This window comes from Lycium barbarum, chromosome 8, assembly GCF_019175385.1.
Source record: "Lycium barbarum isolate Lr01 chromosome 8, ASM1917538v2, whole genome shotgun sequence".
Taxonomy (NCBI): Eukaryota; Viridiplantae; Streptophyta; class Magnoliopsida; order Solanales; family Solanaceae; genus Lycium; species Lycium barbarum.
This window is the reverse complement of record NC_083344.1, coordinates 25,657,701-25,673,153: the sequence shown is the minus strand read 5'-3', so window position 1 is coordinate 25,673,153 and position 15,453 is coordinate 25,657,701. Positions and strand designations below refer to the sequence as shown.

General features: G+C 38.1%; 1 protein-coding gene across 2 annotated transcripts; it reads left to right on the top strand.

Moving 5' to 3' along the window:
- The first annotated feature begins 232 nt into the window (after window positions 1–232).
- On the top strand, window positions 233–13,718 carry LOC132606062 (protein RDM16-like). 2 transcript variants are annotated; one of them, XM_060319377.1, is made up of 7 exons: window positions 734–791; window positions 10,172–10,255; window positions 10,335–10,453; window positions 10,674–11,111; window positions 11,196–11,390; window positions 11,587–11,750; window positions 12,320–13,718. In XM_060319377.1, the coding sequence occupies exons 3-7, from the start codon at window positions 10,412–10,414 to the stop codon at window positions 13,209–13,211; spliced, it is 1,731 nt and encodes a 576-aa protein (XP_060175360.1). In that variant the 5' UTR covers window positions 734–791; window positions 10,172–10,255; window positions 10,335–10,411; the 3' UTR covers window positions 13,212–13,718. The 2 variants fall into 2 exon arrangements, with proteins under 2 accessions (XP_060175359.1, XP_060175360.1); XM_060319376.1 differs by having other exon boundaries at window positions 233–791; window positions 10,172–10,453.
- Window positions 13,719–15,453: the final 1,735 nt, after the last annotated feature.

The following is a 15,453-nucleotide window of genomic DNA, read 5'->3' as shown; positions in this document are numbered from 1 at the left end:
TTTAAGAGGTTAATAGGAACAAACGTATGTTGAGATGGATTATATCTTTTAGGTGTTTAATTGACACAATTTGACTTGAGTTTAAGGGGCTAATAGGAACAAACATATGTTGAGATGCCTAAATGGAAATTGGTGTCAAGTTTAAGGGTCTGTGTATGTATTTGGCCTATTTAGTAACATGATGTGCTATTTAAAAGCGATACTACATACATACATGAATGCCCCAGAAATAGAATAAGAGCACTTTAGTAGGTGTTACAAAAGAAAAGGAAGGTTATGTGAAGCGGGTCCCTAAAACCCGACCCGCGGGATCATGTATTAGGAAAGATAAATAAACTGTAGGTGGATGCCCTAATGGTATCCTTGCGGTCTCATTAGAAATAGGGAAAAATCCCCAAAGAAGAGGTTATTGAGAGATGGATAGGGATTCATCAGAGAACGAGAAATCAAGCAGAGACAAACATCGTAGCGATGAGCACCGCCATCACCGTAGTTCGAAGCATCGATCCGAAGACGGGCACCGCCGATCTGAAAGAGAAGGAAGCCGTGAAAGAAAGGATGAATCCGTGGAGAAAAAGAATTCGCATAAGAGGAAAGAGCGAGAAGAAAGTGGCAATGTGGATGAGCAGAGAGCTAGAAGTGGACATTCGAGGGATAAGGATGAGGAGAGAAGAGATAGAAGGAGGTTTGACGATAATAAATCAAAGGAGACTCATGAACAAAGGAGGGGAACTGGATCTCAAATTAAAGCTGATAATGCCCGGGATGACGCTGTTGGTTCCATTGCTAAGGTGTGTTTCCTAATTTTGCTTATTTCTTGCTTTTTTTTTGAGACTGGTAACATGTATTTTGCTTATTTCTTGCTGCCATATATGTTTTGCTCTTCACCTCAACTATTCCACATGCGTCCACTCCCAGGCTGATGAGAAATAAAAAATTACCTAGCCTTTTTACCTTTGATGTCCTCCGATTTGTTACTATCTTATACTTCGATTAGCCTATTATTTTGTTGTAGTTACTCTTCAGTATGTTATCTCATGCTTTCTGGAGTATTTTGCCATGGCTTCGTCATTTCCGTGACTTTCTTTTCCGAACTGCTTTGAACTTTTTTTCTTCCTCGAGCAGAGGGTCTATCAGAAACAGCCTCTCTACCTCCTCGAGGTAGGGGTAAGGTCTGCATACACTCTACCCTCCCCAGACCCCACGTTGTGGGATCACACTGTGTATGTTGTTGTTTTTACCTTTGATAGTCAAACGCTGGTCTTCCATGGTTCCCATTCTAACTTCATTGATCTCTTGGGTGCTGGCTTGCCTTGTGTATTTTATATAAATCTTGCTTATTAGATGACTATATTCCTTCGCGCAATGATGTTCTCTTTGTTGAGAGCTACTATCTTTTATTCTTGTTGTTTGATGGATAACTTTGGGGCGTGATTGAAATGAGACCCCTTTTTTTTTAAACTTTAAGTGCAAACCTCAAGTGCAATGACTAACCTCATCTATTAACTATGTATACTATCTGTGTTTCAACCCCCACCATCCCTTATTCTGTCCTGTTTCTTCGGAAGATAATGTTATCATGCGTTCTTGCATGTTATTTTTCTTATACACAAATTTGTGGCGCATCTAGTGGTGGCCATTTTAACTCATAATTGTCTAACCCACTGCCCGTAATCGACCTGCCCATCTAAAATGCCAATTTGACCACTGTTTGTAGATAAAACGATTTCTTCCACTTCTGAACCCCAACCAATTCGATTAGGGGTCAGTACACTGAGATTTAAGGTCATTTCTTCAAATTGCTCTACATTTCTAAGTCCATAGCTTTTGCAGTAGCTTCGTTGATATTACCTACCAAATAAAAGGTCTGTGCAGGGAGTCCCCATGATAAAATGGGTTGAAAACGGGTTGGCAGTGGGTTAAATACGATTTAGTAACAATCAGAATTTCGCTTTGTGTTGTTGGGTTAATGATCTCCGGTTGGGTTAATGATCTTCGGTGGTGAAGATTTTAAGCTTTTTCTAGAGTTTGCAGTCAGGAGATGAGGATAAAAATAGCTATTGATTTGTGAATGATCAAAAAATCATATGAAGTAAACAGTAAAGAATGAGACACCCATAATCAGTTCATTGAACTGGAAACAAGCAATATTATACTAATGAGTACTTAAAAGAAAATTAGAAAAAATCCCCCATAAATTCTCTTTGTTCATTTATAATTGATGATGAATCCATTTCATGTGGGTCTTAATTTTTTTTTTTGAAAATGGTAACTATAAATTTCATGTGGGTCTTAAATACTAGCTGAAAAATACAAAAAAAAAACTTGTGGAAAGGAAGATAACAAAACTTTATCCAGTCTTTTATTTTATCTACTCATTTTTCATTTTGACTGTTTCATTGTACTTGGAAGATGCCATAATCATTTTCCGTGAAAATTTCTAAATCAACTTTTTTTCCTAGAACACCTATAAAATATGGGTTAACCCATCTTCAACCGGCATATTAAGCATTCAACATGTTTTTGACCCGCATGAAATATGAGCATTGGGTTTTGACCCATTTTGTTCAAACCCGTTTTCAACCCGCCCAAATTCAACACAAGCCACCTGTTTGCCAGCATTAGGTGTGTCTCTATCGGAGTAACAACATTCTAGACATGTTTAGTATTACAATAAAAGAATGTTATCTACATTGAAAATGGCATTCAAGATGGAGAGCTGAAGTGCGAAAATGAAGTCTTAGGTAGAGAAATTTGTGGTGTACGCTTCCCAAAGGTAACAGAGTTATGTGAAGTTTCCACTGGTTTGATGCAAATTGGCCCTCGATTGCAAAGGAACTCTTTCTGACCCACTGTTTATTCTCTTATTGCTTAATCAATGCATTTCAAGTAAGTAATTACTAGTAAAACGCGACATGGTGGCCTGGTTTTTCAATGTTTGTTTCTGTTTCAAAGGATGAAAAAGAGGACTACCTAGACCACGAAACTCCCTATATATGCATGGGTTCCCGAGAAGGGTTTTGATCACATTTGGTCTTGTAAGTAGTGTTACCTTGCATTTTTATAATAAGTTGTTTCATGACTTGAACCGGTGACCTCATGCTCACGCAGAGTTAATGTTGTAAAAAGCGAGCGATATGAAGTAAAGCGAGCATATTCTGCTTCAAGGTTTTGAAGCGACCACTTCATGGTCTGAAGCGTGAAACGAGGTTGAAGCGTTCACTTCATCTCTGCTTTTAAAAAAGAGACCTAACTGGAAGAAAAAGAAAAGTTGGAACTTTTTTTTTGAAGAAAAAGTTGAAGAGCGTTCTTCAGCATTATATAGATATCGGCTCCAATTCATTGACTCCATCATCTGTTATTCATCTCCATTGACTTGAACGTTCAACCTAGGATTCAAATTTTTTCCTCAGCTATCTTCATCTATGAGACTTGCCTAGGGTTTCAAATTAGCCAGGTAATCTTGTTTTTCTCGTTCTTCTTTCTTCTCCTTCTTCGTTGTTAGGGTTTTTTGTGCTCAGTTCTTTTTTTTTTTTTTTACAATTCTTTCTTCTTCATGCTGTTGCTGCGATTTTCTTCTTCAGTTTTTAGTTCCCTTTTTCTTATTTCTTCTTCTTTAACTTTTATTTCTTTGTTTGCATTCATTTTTTTTAAAGTTTATTAATTAAATAGAACTAGACATTTTCAGTTTTTAATTTAAGCCCAAGGTGTATGTTTTCTTTGTTTCATTCCATTTTATCAGTTGGTAATAGCTATTTTGAGTTACAGTAGATGTTTCTTCATTTTTTTACAAAGTTAGTGAGATTGATAAAAGCTCAATCAGATTTGTGTTTTGTAACAAGATTAGCAAAGGGGAAATTTCTCGTTACAAACATATCATTGGTGGTATAACAATGTCACATTTAGCCCAAAGTGCCGGAAACATGTGAAGGAAGAGTAAAAAAAGTTCACTGAGAAAAAAAAAGAGATAAAATGTCAAGTGCACCATCAAGAATCTGTGACTAGTCTTTAATGAGATAGAAGAAGCTAAAGCTAATGATTTGTCGCTTTTCTCGAGATCGCAAAATAGGGAAAAGGGAACAACATTCTCTTCAAGTTGTGGATCTATCGGTTGGACTAAAGTCCTATAGATTGTTATTTCCCGCAAAAGTCAGAAGATGTGGTTAGGGCAGGGAAAGCGCTAAAACTCCTAAAGATATTGCCAAGGTATTTTACAGGGACGGATGTATGATGCAGGGATGAAAGGCTTCCTTTTAGTTGTGTGAATTATACTAAACCTTTTTCAGCTTTCATTTGGGTCGTAGGTCAATTTAGTCCAGGAATGAAGCCCTTCACATATCATGAAGTTAAATGTTCTTATCATGCTAAAATGTGAACTCTTGCCCAAAACCCGGCCGAGTCCCTAGGTTCTCACCCCGAACCATCACAACAAGCTCGAAAACCATATATGAACCTATGGGAAGTCTCAAATCAAGGGACATGGTGCTATTACTTAAAACAAAGGGTTGGACTAAATATACTCACTTAAGCAACCTGTACAGTGGATATATAATTTTGATAGATAGTAAGCATAGAACATCAGAGATATGTAAACATACAACATAATCAAATATGCACAGATATGACTTATATATGAAATGCATAAATCACGAGTTAGAATCAGATATGCATAATAAAGCCTCACTTTTACTCAACGCCAGTTAGGGGTGGGCGTTCGGTTTTTTCAAAGTTCGGTTCGGTTTTTTGAAAGTGGACACCGAACACCGCACCGAATTAGTTCGGTTCGGTTTTTTGAAGTTCGGTTTCGGTTTTTCTAATTCGGTTTTTTTAGCAAGTACACATCTCTTCATTTATTTTCATTTTTCCTTCTTGATTGCATCGAGTTATAGAGGTTTACGCTAGACTAAATGTTTGAAGGTTTGATGAGTTTAGAATCCAACCATAGTGATCATCCACACATACAAGATAATATCTTCTATATACAAAATATAATGTATTATACAACGTATAATAAAATCATACGAGGTATATAAAATTTTATATAGTGTATAATCAAATTATGTGAGTTATATCTAATTTATTATAATAGGTGAAATAAATTATATGAATATTATTCTATGTATAACATTTTTATTATACTATATATAATAAAAATCAACACTCAAATTATTATTATACTTGTGTTCAATATCCTGTAGTGTTAAATGAAAACTGAGATTTTATTTTTTATGGAACAACGAAAGAAGTTGAGAATAAGGAGGAAGTAGAAAAGGTAAGGAAAAAACGCTGGAAAAAAATCTTGCAGAATAAGGAGGAAGTATGAAATTGTATAAAAGCAGTTATACTATGAACAACAAATAGGTATTGGAGTTATTCATGTCTGAAGGGTTTCCTTATATAGCAATTTGATTTACTATAAAACACTTAACCTGCCATGTAATGTTTAATAACATTTAGTTGCTAAGAGTATGTAAATATTATAATATTATTGTCTACTTCCATATCGCTTTGAATTCCTTGATTATCCTGTTTTACTGTGTCGCTTGCATTATTTCATTACAATATCGTTTTGAATCTTTTAACCTTATCTGACTCCCTTTTTTATGCTTCTATTGAGCCGAGGGTCTCTCGGAAACAGCCATCCTACTTTGGTAGGAGTAAGGTCTGCGTACATTCTACCCTCCCCAGACCCCAAGATGTGGGATTTCACTGGGTTGTTGTTGTTGTTGTTGTTGTATTGTCTACTTATGTTTTTTTCCAAAAAAAAAAATTGTATTCATGTAGTAAATTTTCAAAAAAAAAAAAAAAAAAAAAGAAGCTTCGGTTAAACCGAAAATCCAAAACCGAACACCGAACCGAACACCGAATTTGCTATTTAAAAAAATCGAAACCGAATCGAAACACCGAAAACCGAAAAATCAAATTCATTCGGTTCGGTTCGGTTCGGTTTTCGGTATTTATGCCCACCCCTAACGCCAGTGCTACATTTGCACGCACTTTGCCTGAAGTACTCGAGTTATACAGTGATTCAGGAGGGAAGAATTTATATCCACATGCCGCATGATAAATCACGTACCATAATCTGCACGGACAACTCACGTGCCATAACCACATCTAGCTGTGACAACAAATATACAATTATAATACATATGTAAATGCATGACTAACAACTAAACATGTAATCTGACGTACATATAACACATATAGCTCTGTTAAACTAGCATGAATAAGATGCCTATACCATTATTCTATCATATAGAATGCTCAAAGGATTCATGGCACAAAAAAGTAGCATATAAAGCATTTACGTCTACAAAATCCTATACCCGGTAGAGTATTTATAACTCTGATATCTGCATTATGCTCATCATCACATATACAATACCCCTATATATGTAGCATACGCAAACGGTATCATTTTAAGAAAATTCCCGCATTGGTCAAAGCCTTAACTTACTTCGGTTCAAAGCTAGTCTCAACTTTATTACTTTTCTTCGCCCTGAGTCCTCAAAATTCAAAACAACAACGTAGCCAGTGTGTTCTCATAAGTGGGATTTACAAAGGGTGGGTTGTACGTAGACCTTACCCCTATCCTGGGTAAGATAGAGAAGTTTCTTGTAAGACCCTTGGCTTGAGAAAAGCGTTTTCAAAATAGGTTTTGAAAATACAAGAGTAAAAAGCCATGTTGAAAAAGAAATTGAAGAAGAGAAAAGTATTGACAGCAAATAGTAGAGATAACCAAAGAAAAAGAACATCAACAGTAGTGAAATTAAGGCATATGACAATACCAGCGCAATAGTAGTGAAACTGATAAAGGGGAAGTGGAAGCAAATAAAGCGTTCTAAACTAGCGCCAAGCTCGCCCCCAAAAAAGAAAGAAAAGATTCAACTACCTACTAACCTTCTACCCTCTAATCATCGACCTCTACGCTCTCTTATCTAGTGTTCTATCCTCGGTGAGCGGAAGATGTGCCATGTCTTGTCTCATTAGCTTCCCAGTTTGAGCATGACATTACAAGTAGATATTCAAGGGTATTCTTTCCCAATTCTTTCTCGGTGTACCACTACCTCCCCTTAAACCTATCACAGCTATTCTCTTGCACCTCCTCTTTGTGGCATCTGAGCTCCTCCTCTTCACATGCCCGAGTCCTCCAAATAAGCTTGATATATTCAAAAGAATACTTATGAGGTTAGACAAATCTAATGATGTCAACTTCATATTTTTAGACTAGGTCAAAGTTAAAGTCAACACCGAGCCTCAAGGTCAACCCTCAAAATAATTTGTTTAACCGGGTTACCTGTAACCCTATGAGTCCAAATACACAATTAGATTCCTAATCCAACTTCAAATCAATGCTTAAATCCCCACTTTGATGTTTCTAGGGTTTAGACCCAAAACCTCCAATTTTGGCATTCAAGTTCATGGTTTTGATGACAACATCTTACTAAGAATCATGTATAATCGCTAGGGTTTAGTGTAGAATCGTTACCTCGAAGTTATATATCGTTTCTGCGTTGAATCCCCCTTCAATCCGTAGCCTAGGTCGTCCAAAATTGTGTTGGAATGCTAAAAATTTTAAAAATGACCTTTTATACTACAACCAGTTTAGCAATCGCAGTGGCTAGCCAGAATTGCACCAACTGGCTCGCAATGCTGACAGGCCACTCTGGCTGGCCTCACAATTTTGAGCAAGCCACAATTGTGTTGCGGTTTGCAATTGCGTGGCCATTTCCGCAATTGCGGTCGCACCAGAAAAATAAAATTTGCAACACACTGTAATGTGATTTCTTGCCCAAACCTCACCCGAGCCCCTCGGGTCCCAACCCGAACCGTCCCAACAATCATATATGAAATCTAAGAGAAGTCCCAAATTAAGGAATGAAATTCAATTATTTAAAACAAGGGGTTGAGATGTTACATAATTGCTTGCCACAACCTTAAAGCATCTTAGTGATCAAGTGTTCATTGGGAGATCAACACTGATCAATAGTGTTCTGGATGCCATGCCCACATACATGATGTCCCTATTCCTAAGAGTGTTATTGAGAGATTGGATCTCTTGAGAAGGAACTTTCTTTGGGAGGGTAACAGTGACACTAAGAAGATCCATCTGGTTAAATGGGAGGCTCTAATAGGAAGCAAAAAGGCAGGGAGCCTGGGAATCAGGAATTTGAAAGCTCAAAACCAAAGCCTTTTGATGAAATGGCTTTGGAGATTTGCTTCCATTGAACAATCTTTGTGGAAAGAGGTGATAAGTGTGAAATATGAAAGGGAAAACAACTGGACAACTGAACCTGTAACTAGTACTTATGGAACAAGTTTATGGAGAGCTATCATGAATCAATGGCCAAAGTTCAAAGGAAATTGCAAATTAAAGGCAGGAAATGGCATGAAGATATCCTTCTGGGAAGACAATTGGTTAGAACAAGGTAATTTGAAACTCTTATTCTCAGATGTATACATCTTCAACCAGCAACAAAATGCCTCTGTGGCAGAGGTATGGTCTAAGCAGGGGTGGAATTTGAGTTTTCGAAGACTACTAAATGACTGGGAGATTCAGAGAGTAGCAGATTTCTACAAGACCTTGGAGCAATTTAAGGGACCATCTGATGATGAAGCCTGCCTAATCTGGCAGAATCACAAACTAGGCAAGTTTTTTTGTAAAGGAGGCGTACAAGACTTTTAACATTTTCAGAAACCAAATTGACCACTGGCCATGGAAATTGACTTGGAAAGTTAAGATCCCTTACAAAGTTTCTTGTTTTGTCTGGCTGCTAGCTAAGCAGGCAGTACTAACTTAGGAAAATCTCACGAAAAGGGGTTTTAATTTTAGTCCAAGGTGTTTCTTTTGTGGTGAAGAAGCAGAGACTGTTAGTCACCTCTTTATTCACTGCAAGATTACCTTTCAGATATGGAGTTTATTCATCAATTTGAAAGGGTTAACGTGGATAATGCCTGAGAAAATTGTTCAAGTCCTGGAGATGTGGAATAGTTATGCCAACCTTTCTGGCCACAAAGAGAGATGGAGAATTATACCAGCTTGCATCTGGTGGTCTGTGTGGAGTGAAAGGAACCTTAGAAGTTTTGAAACTAACTGTAATTCCTTACAGAAGATGAAAATGAACTGTCTTACTTTATTCTACTTTTGGTGTAAACAGGAGTATATGGAAGATCTAGAATCATTTATGGATGTCTTAGGTTCTGTATATGTTATTGGATTGAAGATCTTCTGAATACTCCTTTGTAACTATGAGATCTGTAACTGTTTGTGGCAGGTCTGATTTTTGGATAAACATACGAGTGTTACCTTTTAAAAAAAAAAAAAATACAATCAAACATTGAGGTGTCGTTGCAAACCTCTTAATATGATTTGACTCAGTTTCTTTGGACAATATTGATGAGGCTAATAAGTGGCTGAGTAGTGTCCCTGAAAATCACGAAGATGAAGAAATATTTGACGGAGATTCTGATTCCACTTGGGGTTGCGGAGGTAAGTGGAGTTGAGGAGAACATTTATGGTTTAAGGACATAGGAAGGGGAAAAAAAGTAGCTACAAGTCTCTTCCTAATTGATGAAGAAGAGCAATATAATGATAATGATGAAAGAGATATTGATAATTTTCTTAAAAGAATAGGGTGTTGATCTATTTATATTTTGGTTTTGATTTTGCTAGTCCTTTGGAGGAAATTTTTGCTAGCTACTTTTTAAGCTTTTAAATTGAAACATTTAATTATATATATTGCCTCTGTAGAAGGTTTATTTTGGTCTTCTTTGAAAAATTGCGCTTCGCTTCAATGAAGTGAGCTATTCACTTCTCACACTTTAAGTGAAGCGGGGCCTGTCTCTTTTTGCGCTTTGCGCTCTCAAAAGCACCATTGTTCTAAAGCTTCGCTTCAGATTAAGGAATTCGGTCGATAAAATGCTTTCGTCATATTGCCACAGGGAATTCTCGTAATGTTTTGCTCAGTGTTGAGTCTTCACCTTGGAAGATTTAGATAGTGTATTCGACTTGCCAATGTTCTTGCTGTTTTGTGTGTTTTTTCCTGCTGATTGAGAAGTGCTGTGCATTTTAATTATTGTACCTTGAGATGAATACTGTGTTTCTATACTTTCTCAGAGTGTGACACTTCAGTGCTCTGTGGCCTTACTTTCCTGTGACCTTACTTTTCAGGGTGTGACAATGGGATCATACAATGTGACGTCAAGGACTTCGCCTGATAACTGTTTGGCTCATGGTGATTCTCCAGCTATCAAGGTATCTTCGCTTACTACCACAAAAGATAAGGGAGTTAATATTAACGGATCTCATCAAATTCCTGGGAAATCTAGTACAGATGGGGCAGCTTCTGGTGCTGGCAAGAGTGGGAGCTTATCCCTTGATGCTTTAGCAAAAGCGAAGAGAGCTTTACAAATGCGTAAGGAGTTGGCTGAAAAGTTTAAGAAGATACCCGCAGTAAGTTGCTACATATGAATTTCTAGCACATTCCGTTTTGCACGCTGTTTTTCTTCTTGGTTGTTGGATCTCTTTTGCTCGCCATCCCGGTTCCTTTGTTCGGGGATAGATTTGGGGGGTGGAGAGCGCAAAAGGAAATAAATGGAAGATTAGAATTTCCACTGTGCTATTTGTGAAACCTCTCATAGTCTTTGTAACTGTCCTCATTTGTATCATGCAGCTAAACAAGAACAAGGGCGCCAACTTTACGAGAGAGGGAATTCCAGAGGTGGGACCCAAGGAGAGCCTTCAACCTTCAGCTAATGCAGGGATTTTTGCGACTCCAGTTGCATATTCTGATTCAGCACCAAGCACATCAATTTTTGCTGCTGCAGCTTCTACAAATCCACCACCCAGTGGTTTGCTTCATCTCTCGGGGCTCACAGCACAGAAATATGAAGCGGTAAAGCGTGCACAGGAGCTTGCTGCTAAGATGGGATTCCGACAGGACCCAGAGTTTGCTCCCCTTATAAACATGTTTCCTGGGCAAATGCCACCAGAGGTTGCCCTTCAGCCAAAGCCTGCAAAAGCCCCTGTTCTTCGATTGGATGCTCTAGGCAGGGAAATTGATGAGCAGGGAAATATTGTCAATATGTCTAAGCCATCTAGCACCCTTAAGGTATGGCTCATTTTGTTCTGGCTGCTCTTGCTCATTTTTATATGTTATTTGAATTTGTGTGTTTAACCTGGAGTGTATGTGCAGGTGAACATCAATAAGAAGAAACAAGAAGCATTTCAAATTCTCAAACCTGAATTAGAGGTTGATCCCGAGAAAAATCCCCATTTTGATCCAAACATGGGCATTGACAAGAACAAAATATTGAGGCCCAAGAGGATGACATTTCAGTTTGTGGAGGAAGGGAAATGGTCCAGAGATGCAGAAATAATCAAGTTAAAGGTACTTAATTTTTCTTGTTTTGGCTGCTGGTGCTGTTTGGATACGGCCCTTCCTCGGGTCCTCCGTGAACACGGTGCACCGGGCTGCCCTTTTTTATGGTTGCTGCTGCTGTTGTTTGTTTTCCTTCAGTACTCCCTTCTCTGTTCTTATTGCTTCCTATACTAGTTCTGATCAGTGTTGCAATATTTGTTTTCAGAGCCAATTTGGTGAAGCAAGAGCCAAAGAGCTAAAGGCAAAACAAGCACAGTTGACCAAGGCTAAAGCAGAGCCTGACATAAATCCGAATCTCATTGAGGTATTGGAAAGGGTTATTATCACCAAGGAAAAGCAAAAGGAACCTATTCCTGAAGTTGAGTGGTGGTAAGTTATCTAAATGTTTTTCAATGTCAATATGGTTTACTGTTACCATTCTCAAAAAAAAAAAAAAAGTCAATATGGTTTTTCTTTCTAGTACACTTGGATATGTCTCCTTAGTTCCCATTGTTGGGGCCACAGTATGGCTTGGGAGCTTGAACTGGTGATCTTGATGTAACTGTAAAATGAGAGCAACTTGGTTGGTGGTACATCCCTATGTGCTTCGGTGATCTGTCTATCTATGATTCACCAAGATAAGGATTACAGAAAGAACATACATTATGCAACCTCTCTGCACATTAAATTACTCCACCTCCCTCTCTCTGACAATATCTTTCTGCAGAACCCTCTGCCCGAGTACCTGTGATGTGGATTGTAATATACTTGTGATGTTGCAAGCCTCTTTGGTTTGTTGTATCTGTTACCTATGCTTAACCTGTTATAAAGTTCTAGAGCTGGAAAATAATGAAATATTGACTAGAGGTTAAGTTTTCTTGTGTCTTGTAGTTGTCTGTTTTTCCTTGAAATTACTGTTCTTTTGTGCTTACCCTTATTTTCTTGCCTTGACCTGCCAGGGATGCTCCTCTGTTACGATCTGGTACTTATGGTGATGTAGTTGATGGTAACGTAACTAACGAACACTTGAAGATTGAAAAGATCACCATATATGTTGAACACCCTCGCCCTATTGAGCCTCCTGCTGAACCAGCTCCACCTCTTCCCCAGCCATTGAAACTAACCAAAAAGGAGCAAAAGAAACTTCGAACCCAGCGAAGACTGGCCAGGGAGAAAGAAAGACAAGAAATGATACGTCAAGGCCTGGTAGAACCACCAAAGCCTAAAGTTAAAATGAGCAATCTAATGAAAGTTCTTGGCTCAGAAGCCACACAGGATCCTACAAAGCTTGAAATGGAGATTAGAAGTGCTGCTGCTGAGCGGGAGCAGGCTCACGTTGACAGGAATATTGCTCGTAAGCTTACTCCTGATGAGCGTCGTGAGAAGAAAGAGAGGAAACTTTTTGATGACCCAAATATCGCTCCGGAGACTATTGTTTCAGTATACAAAATTAATGACCTCTCCCACCCACAAACTCGCTTCAAGGTTGATGTTAATGCTCAGGAGAATCGCTTGACCGGGTGTGCAGTGATCTCAGAAGGTATTAGTGTTGTTGTAGTTGAAGGTGGGAAAAAATCAATCAAGCGATATGGGAAACTTATGCTTAGGAGAATTGATTGGGCAGCTGCTGTTAAGAAAGAAGATGATGAAGGTGAAGGTGAAGGTGAAGATGAAGATAAGCCTCTCAACAAGTGTGTGTTGGTCTGGCAAGGGAGTGTTGCTAAATCAAGCTTCCACAGGTTTTTTGTTCATGAGTGCAGGACTGAGGCTGCTGCTCGTAAAGTTTTTGCTGATGCTGGGGTTCCTCATTACTGGGATCTTGCTGTAAACTTCAAAGATGACGAATTTTAATTTATTTGAACGTCCTTCCGTCTCTGCTAAACCTGATTTTTCTAGTCTCTTGCTGTTCTATTGCAATTGGATTGCTCCTATTGTGGAATGATGTTGAGGAGAAGAAAAGTGAACTTTCTAAGGACAGTTGTAATTTCGTGTTCTTAAAGGAGCACTTGCTTGCTGTCCAAGGCAGGCCTGTCCAGTGGATGGTGTCTACTATTTTGAGTAGATTCTACTTGTTTATTAAGTACTCCAACTACTTGTAGTTCAAAGTACACCTGTTCGTTTTTGTCCAATGTGTAATAGCTACTTTTTTCCGAGCTGAGGTAGTGTAGTGCATAACTCCATCAGCATCTGATGACTGACTAGGTGGTCGCTGCCTAAAGGGTGTAGTCGGTATGGATGAGTGCTTGAAGCTGTATGGTTGCTATAAATGTCTGTCCTTTTCTTTGTTCTGACGCAATGTGTTGCTTCCGTTTGTTCCTGATATTACTCATTTGATGTGACCACTGTGCATTTGCCTTGTATCAATTGGCAAGCAGTAGCTTTACATTAATTGGCTAGGATCGAAGTACTTACTCTCTCCTGTCTATGTTGCCTATAATTAAGTTTCTTTTTTACATTTTACTTGGTGGGCGTTTGGCCATAAAAATTATTCACTTTTTCCAAAGTTGTATTCCGGAATACTGAAAACAAGAAAAACTTTTTTTAATTTTTTTTTTTAACCTTTTTAACTTTTTTACACTACATTTCATCAAAAATTACAATTTAAAAAACTATGGTCAAACACAACTCCAACTTCAAAAATTTCAAAAAAAGTGAAAAAGTTTTTGATATTTATGGCCAAACGGGCCCTTAAGATTGACAATAGTTTTTCTTTTTGGTTGAACAGTATATCCTATTAATACCAAAAAGTTATGTACAATGAAGATCCAGGGCAGAATATGACTATCTACTCTACTACACTTGACTATCATCAGCTGCAAAAGTTCCTATCAGCTCTTCCTAAGCTACGGGAGAGCGTAACTCCAGTTTACAGTCAATAAAATCTAAGTAGGACGGCAACAAAACATAGATATTAACAGTAGCTAAGCATACAACTCTGGAAAGTCAGTCAGAACTTGCAATGCTTGCTTCCACTTTACTAAATTTCTGCCTCTGATATGTAAATGAAGTACAATCTCTCTGCACATGTGAGTAGCTTCAAAGCTTGAACTTTGAAACCTTATCTTGTTCCTTTCTCTCCAAATGAGGGCAACAGTCATAGCAAATACACAACTAGCAATATCTCCAGTACCATTTTTCTTTCCTAGCTTTGCTTGAATGCCCATTTCAGTTCATTTCTCCAGTCCCCTATGGTTCTGCTAACCCCATCCATGTGCAGAGTCTTGCCCACAGGTGATTTGTGATTCTGCACTCAAAGAACTAATGGCTGAAAGTTTCCACACTCCGGAGGGACATGTAATCCCATCTTCAGCAGCCTTTCTACTTTAATAGTTATTGTAAGAGTACTTATGCAAATTATCCTACATCTCTTCCTTAAATGTTTCGCTTCATTAATATTTTTACTAATGGAGCTGTGTAAAGTATATTTGAGAGAATAGTAAAATTTTCTCTGTTTTCTTAGCACATCAAATATTTCAAAACAATTGCAATTTGTCAGCTAATAATTGGGATTGGAAGAAGTATTTTACAAGGAATATGAGAACTGGGAGATGTCCTTTGCAAGATGGATTTGACAAAGCACATCTCCATCTCAATCATCTCTTGAAGTTGCTAATTCTGAGATTATGTCCTCGATCTAAGGGGATTTTTTTTTTTTTTAACCTAGTATTTGTGATTCATGTGCCATATGCTAGCTAGTATAGCTGCTACGTTTTGAAATGAGACGGTTCTGAGCGGCCTGAGGCTTTTGTTTGATTTTTTATTTTAAATAATTTAATATCATAGAAATAAGATTTGAGCAGTTACATGGTTCAGTGATCATCAGATTCATGACATTTACCAATATTTGTTGTAAAATAAGAATCAAATTAGTTTTGGTTATTGAGGGATCCACATACGTGTTGTATGTTGTATAATTGCAACAAACGAGCTGTGACCCACATACGTAATGACCGTACAGAATGATACTTGAGCACATCGATATAAGCCTGGCAACCGGTCCGGTTTTACCGGTTCAAACCGGTAACCGGACCGGTAAAATCGAAACCGGTGGAACCGGTTTACCGTTTATAACCTACCGGTCCGGTTTTGATTT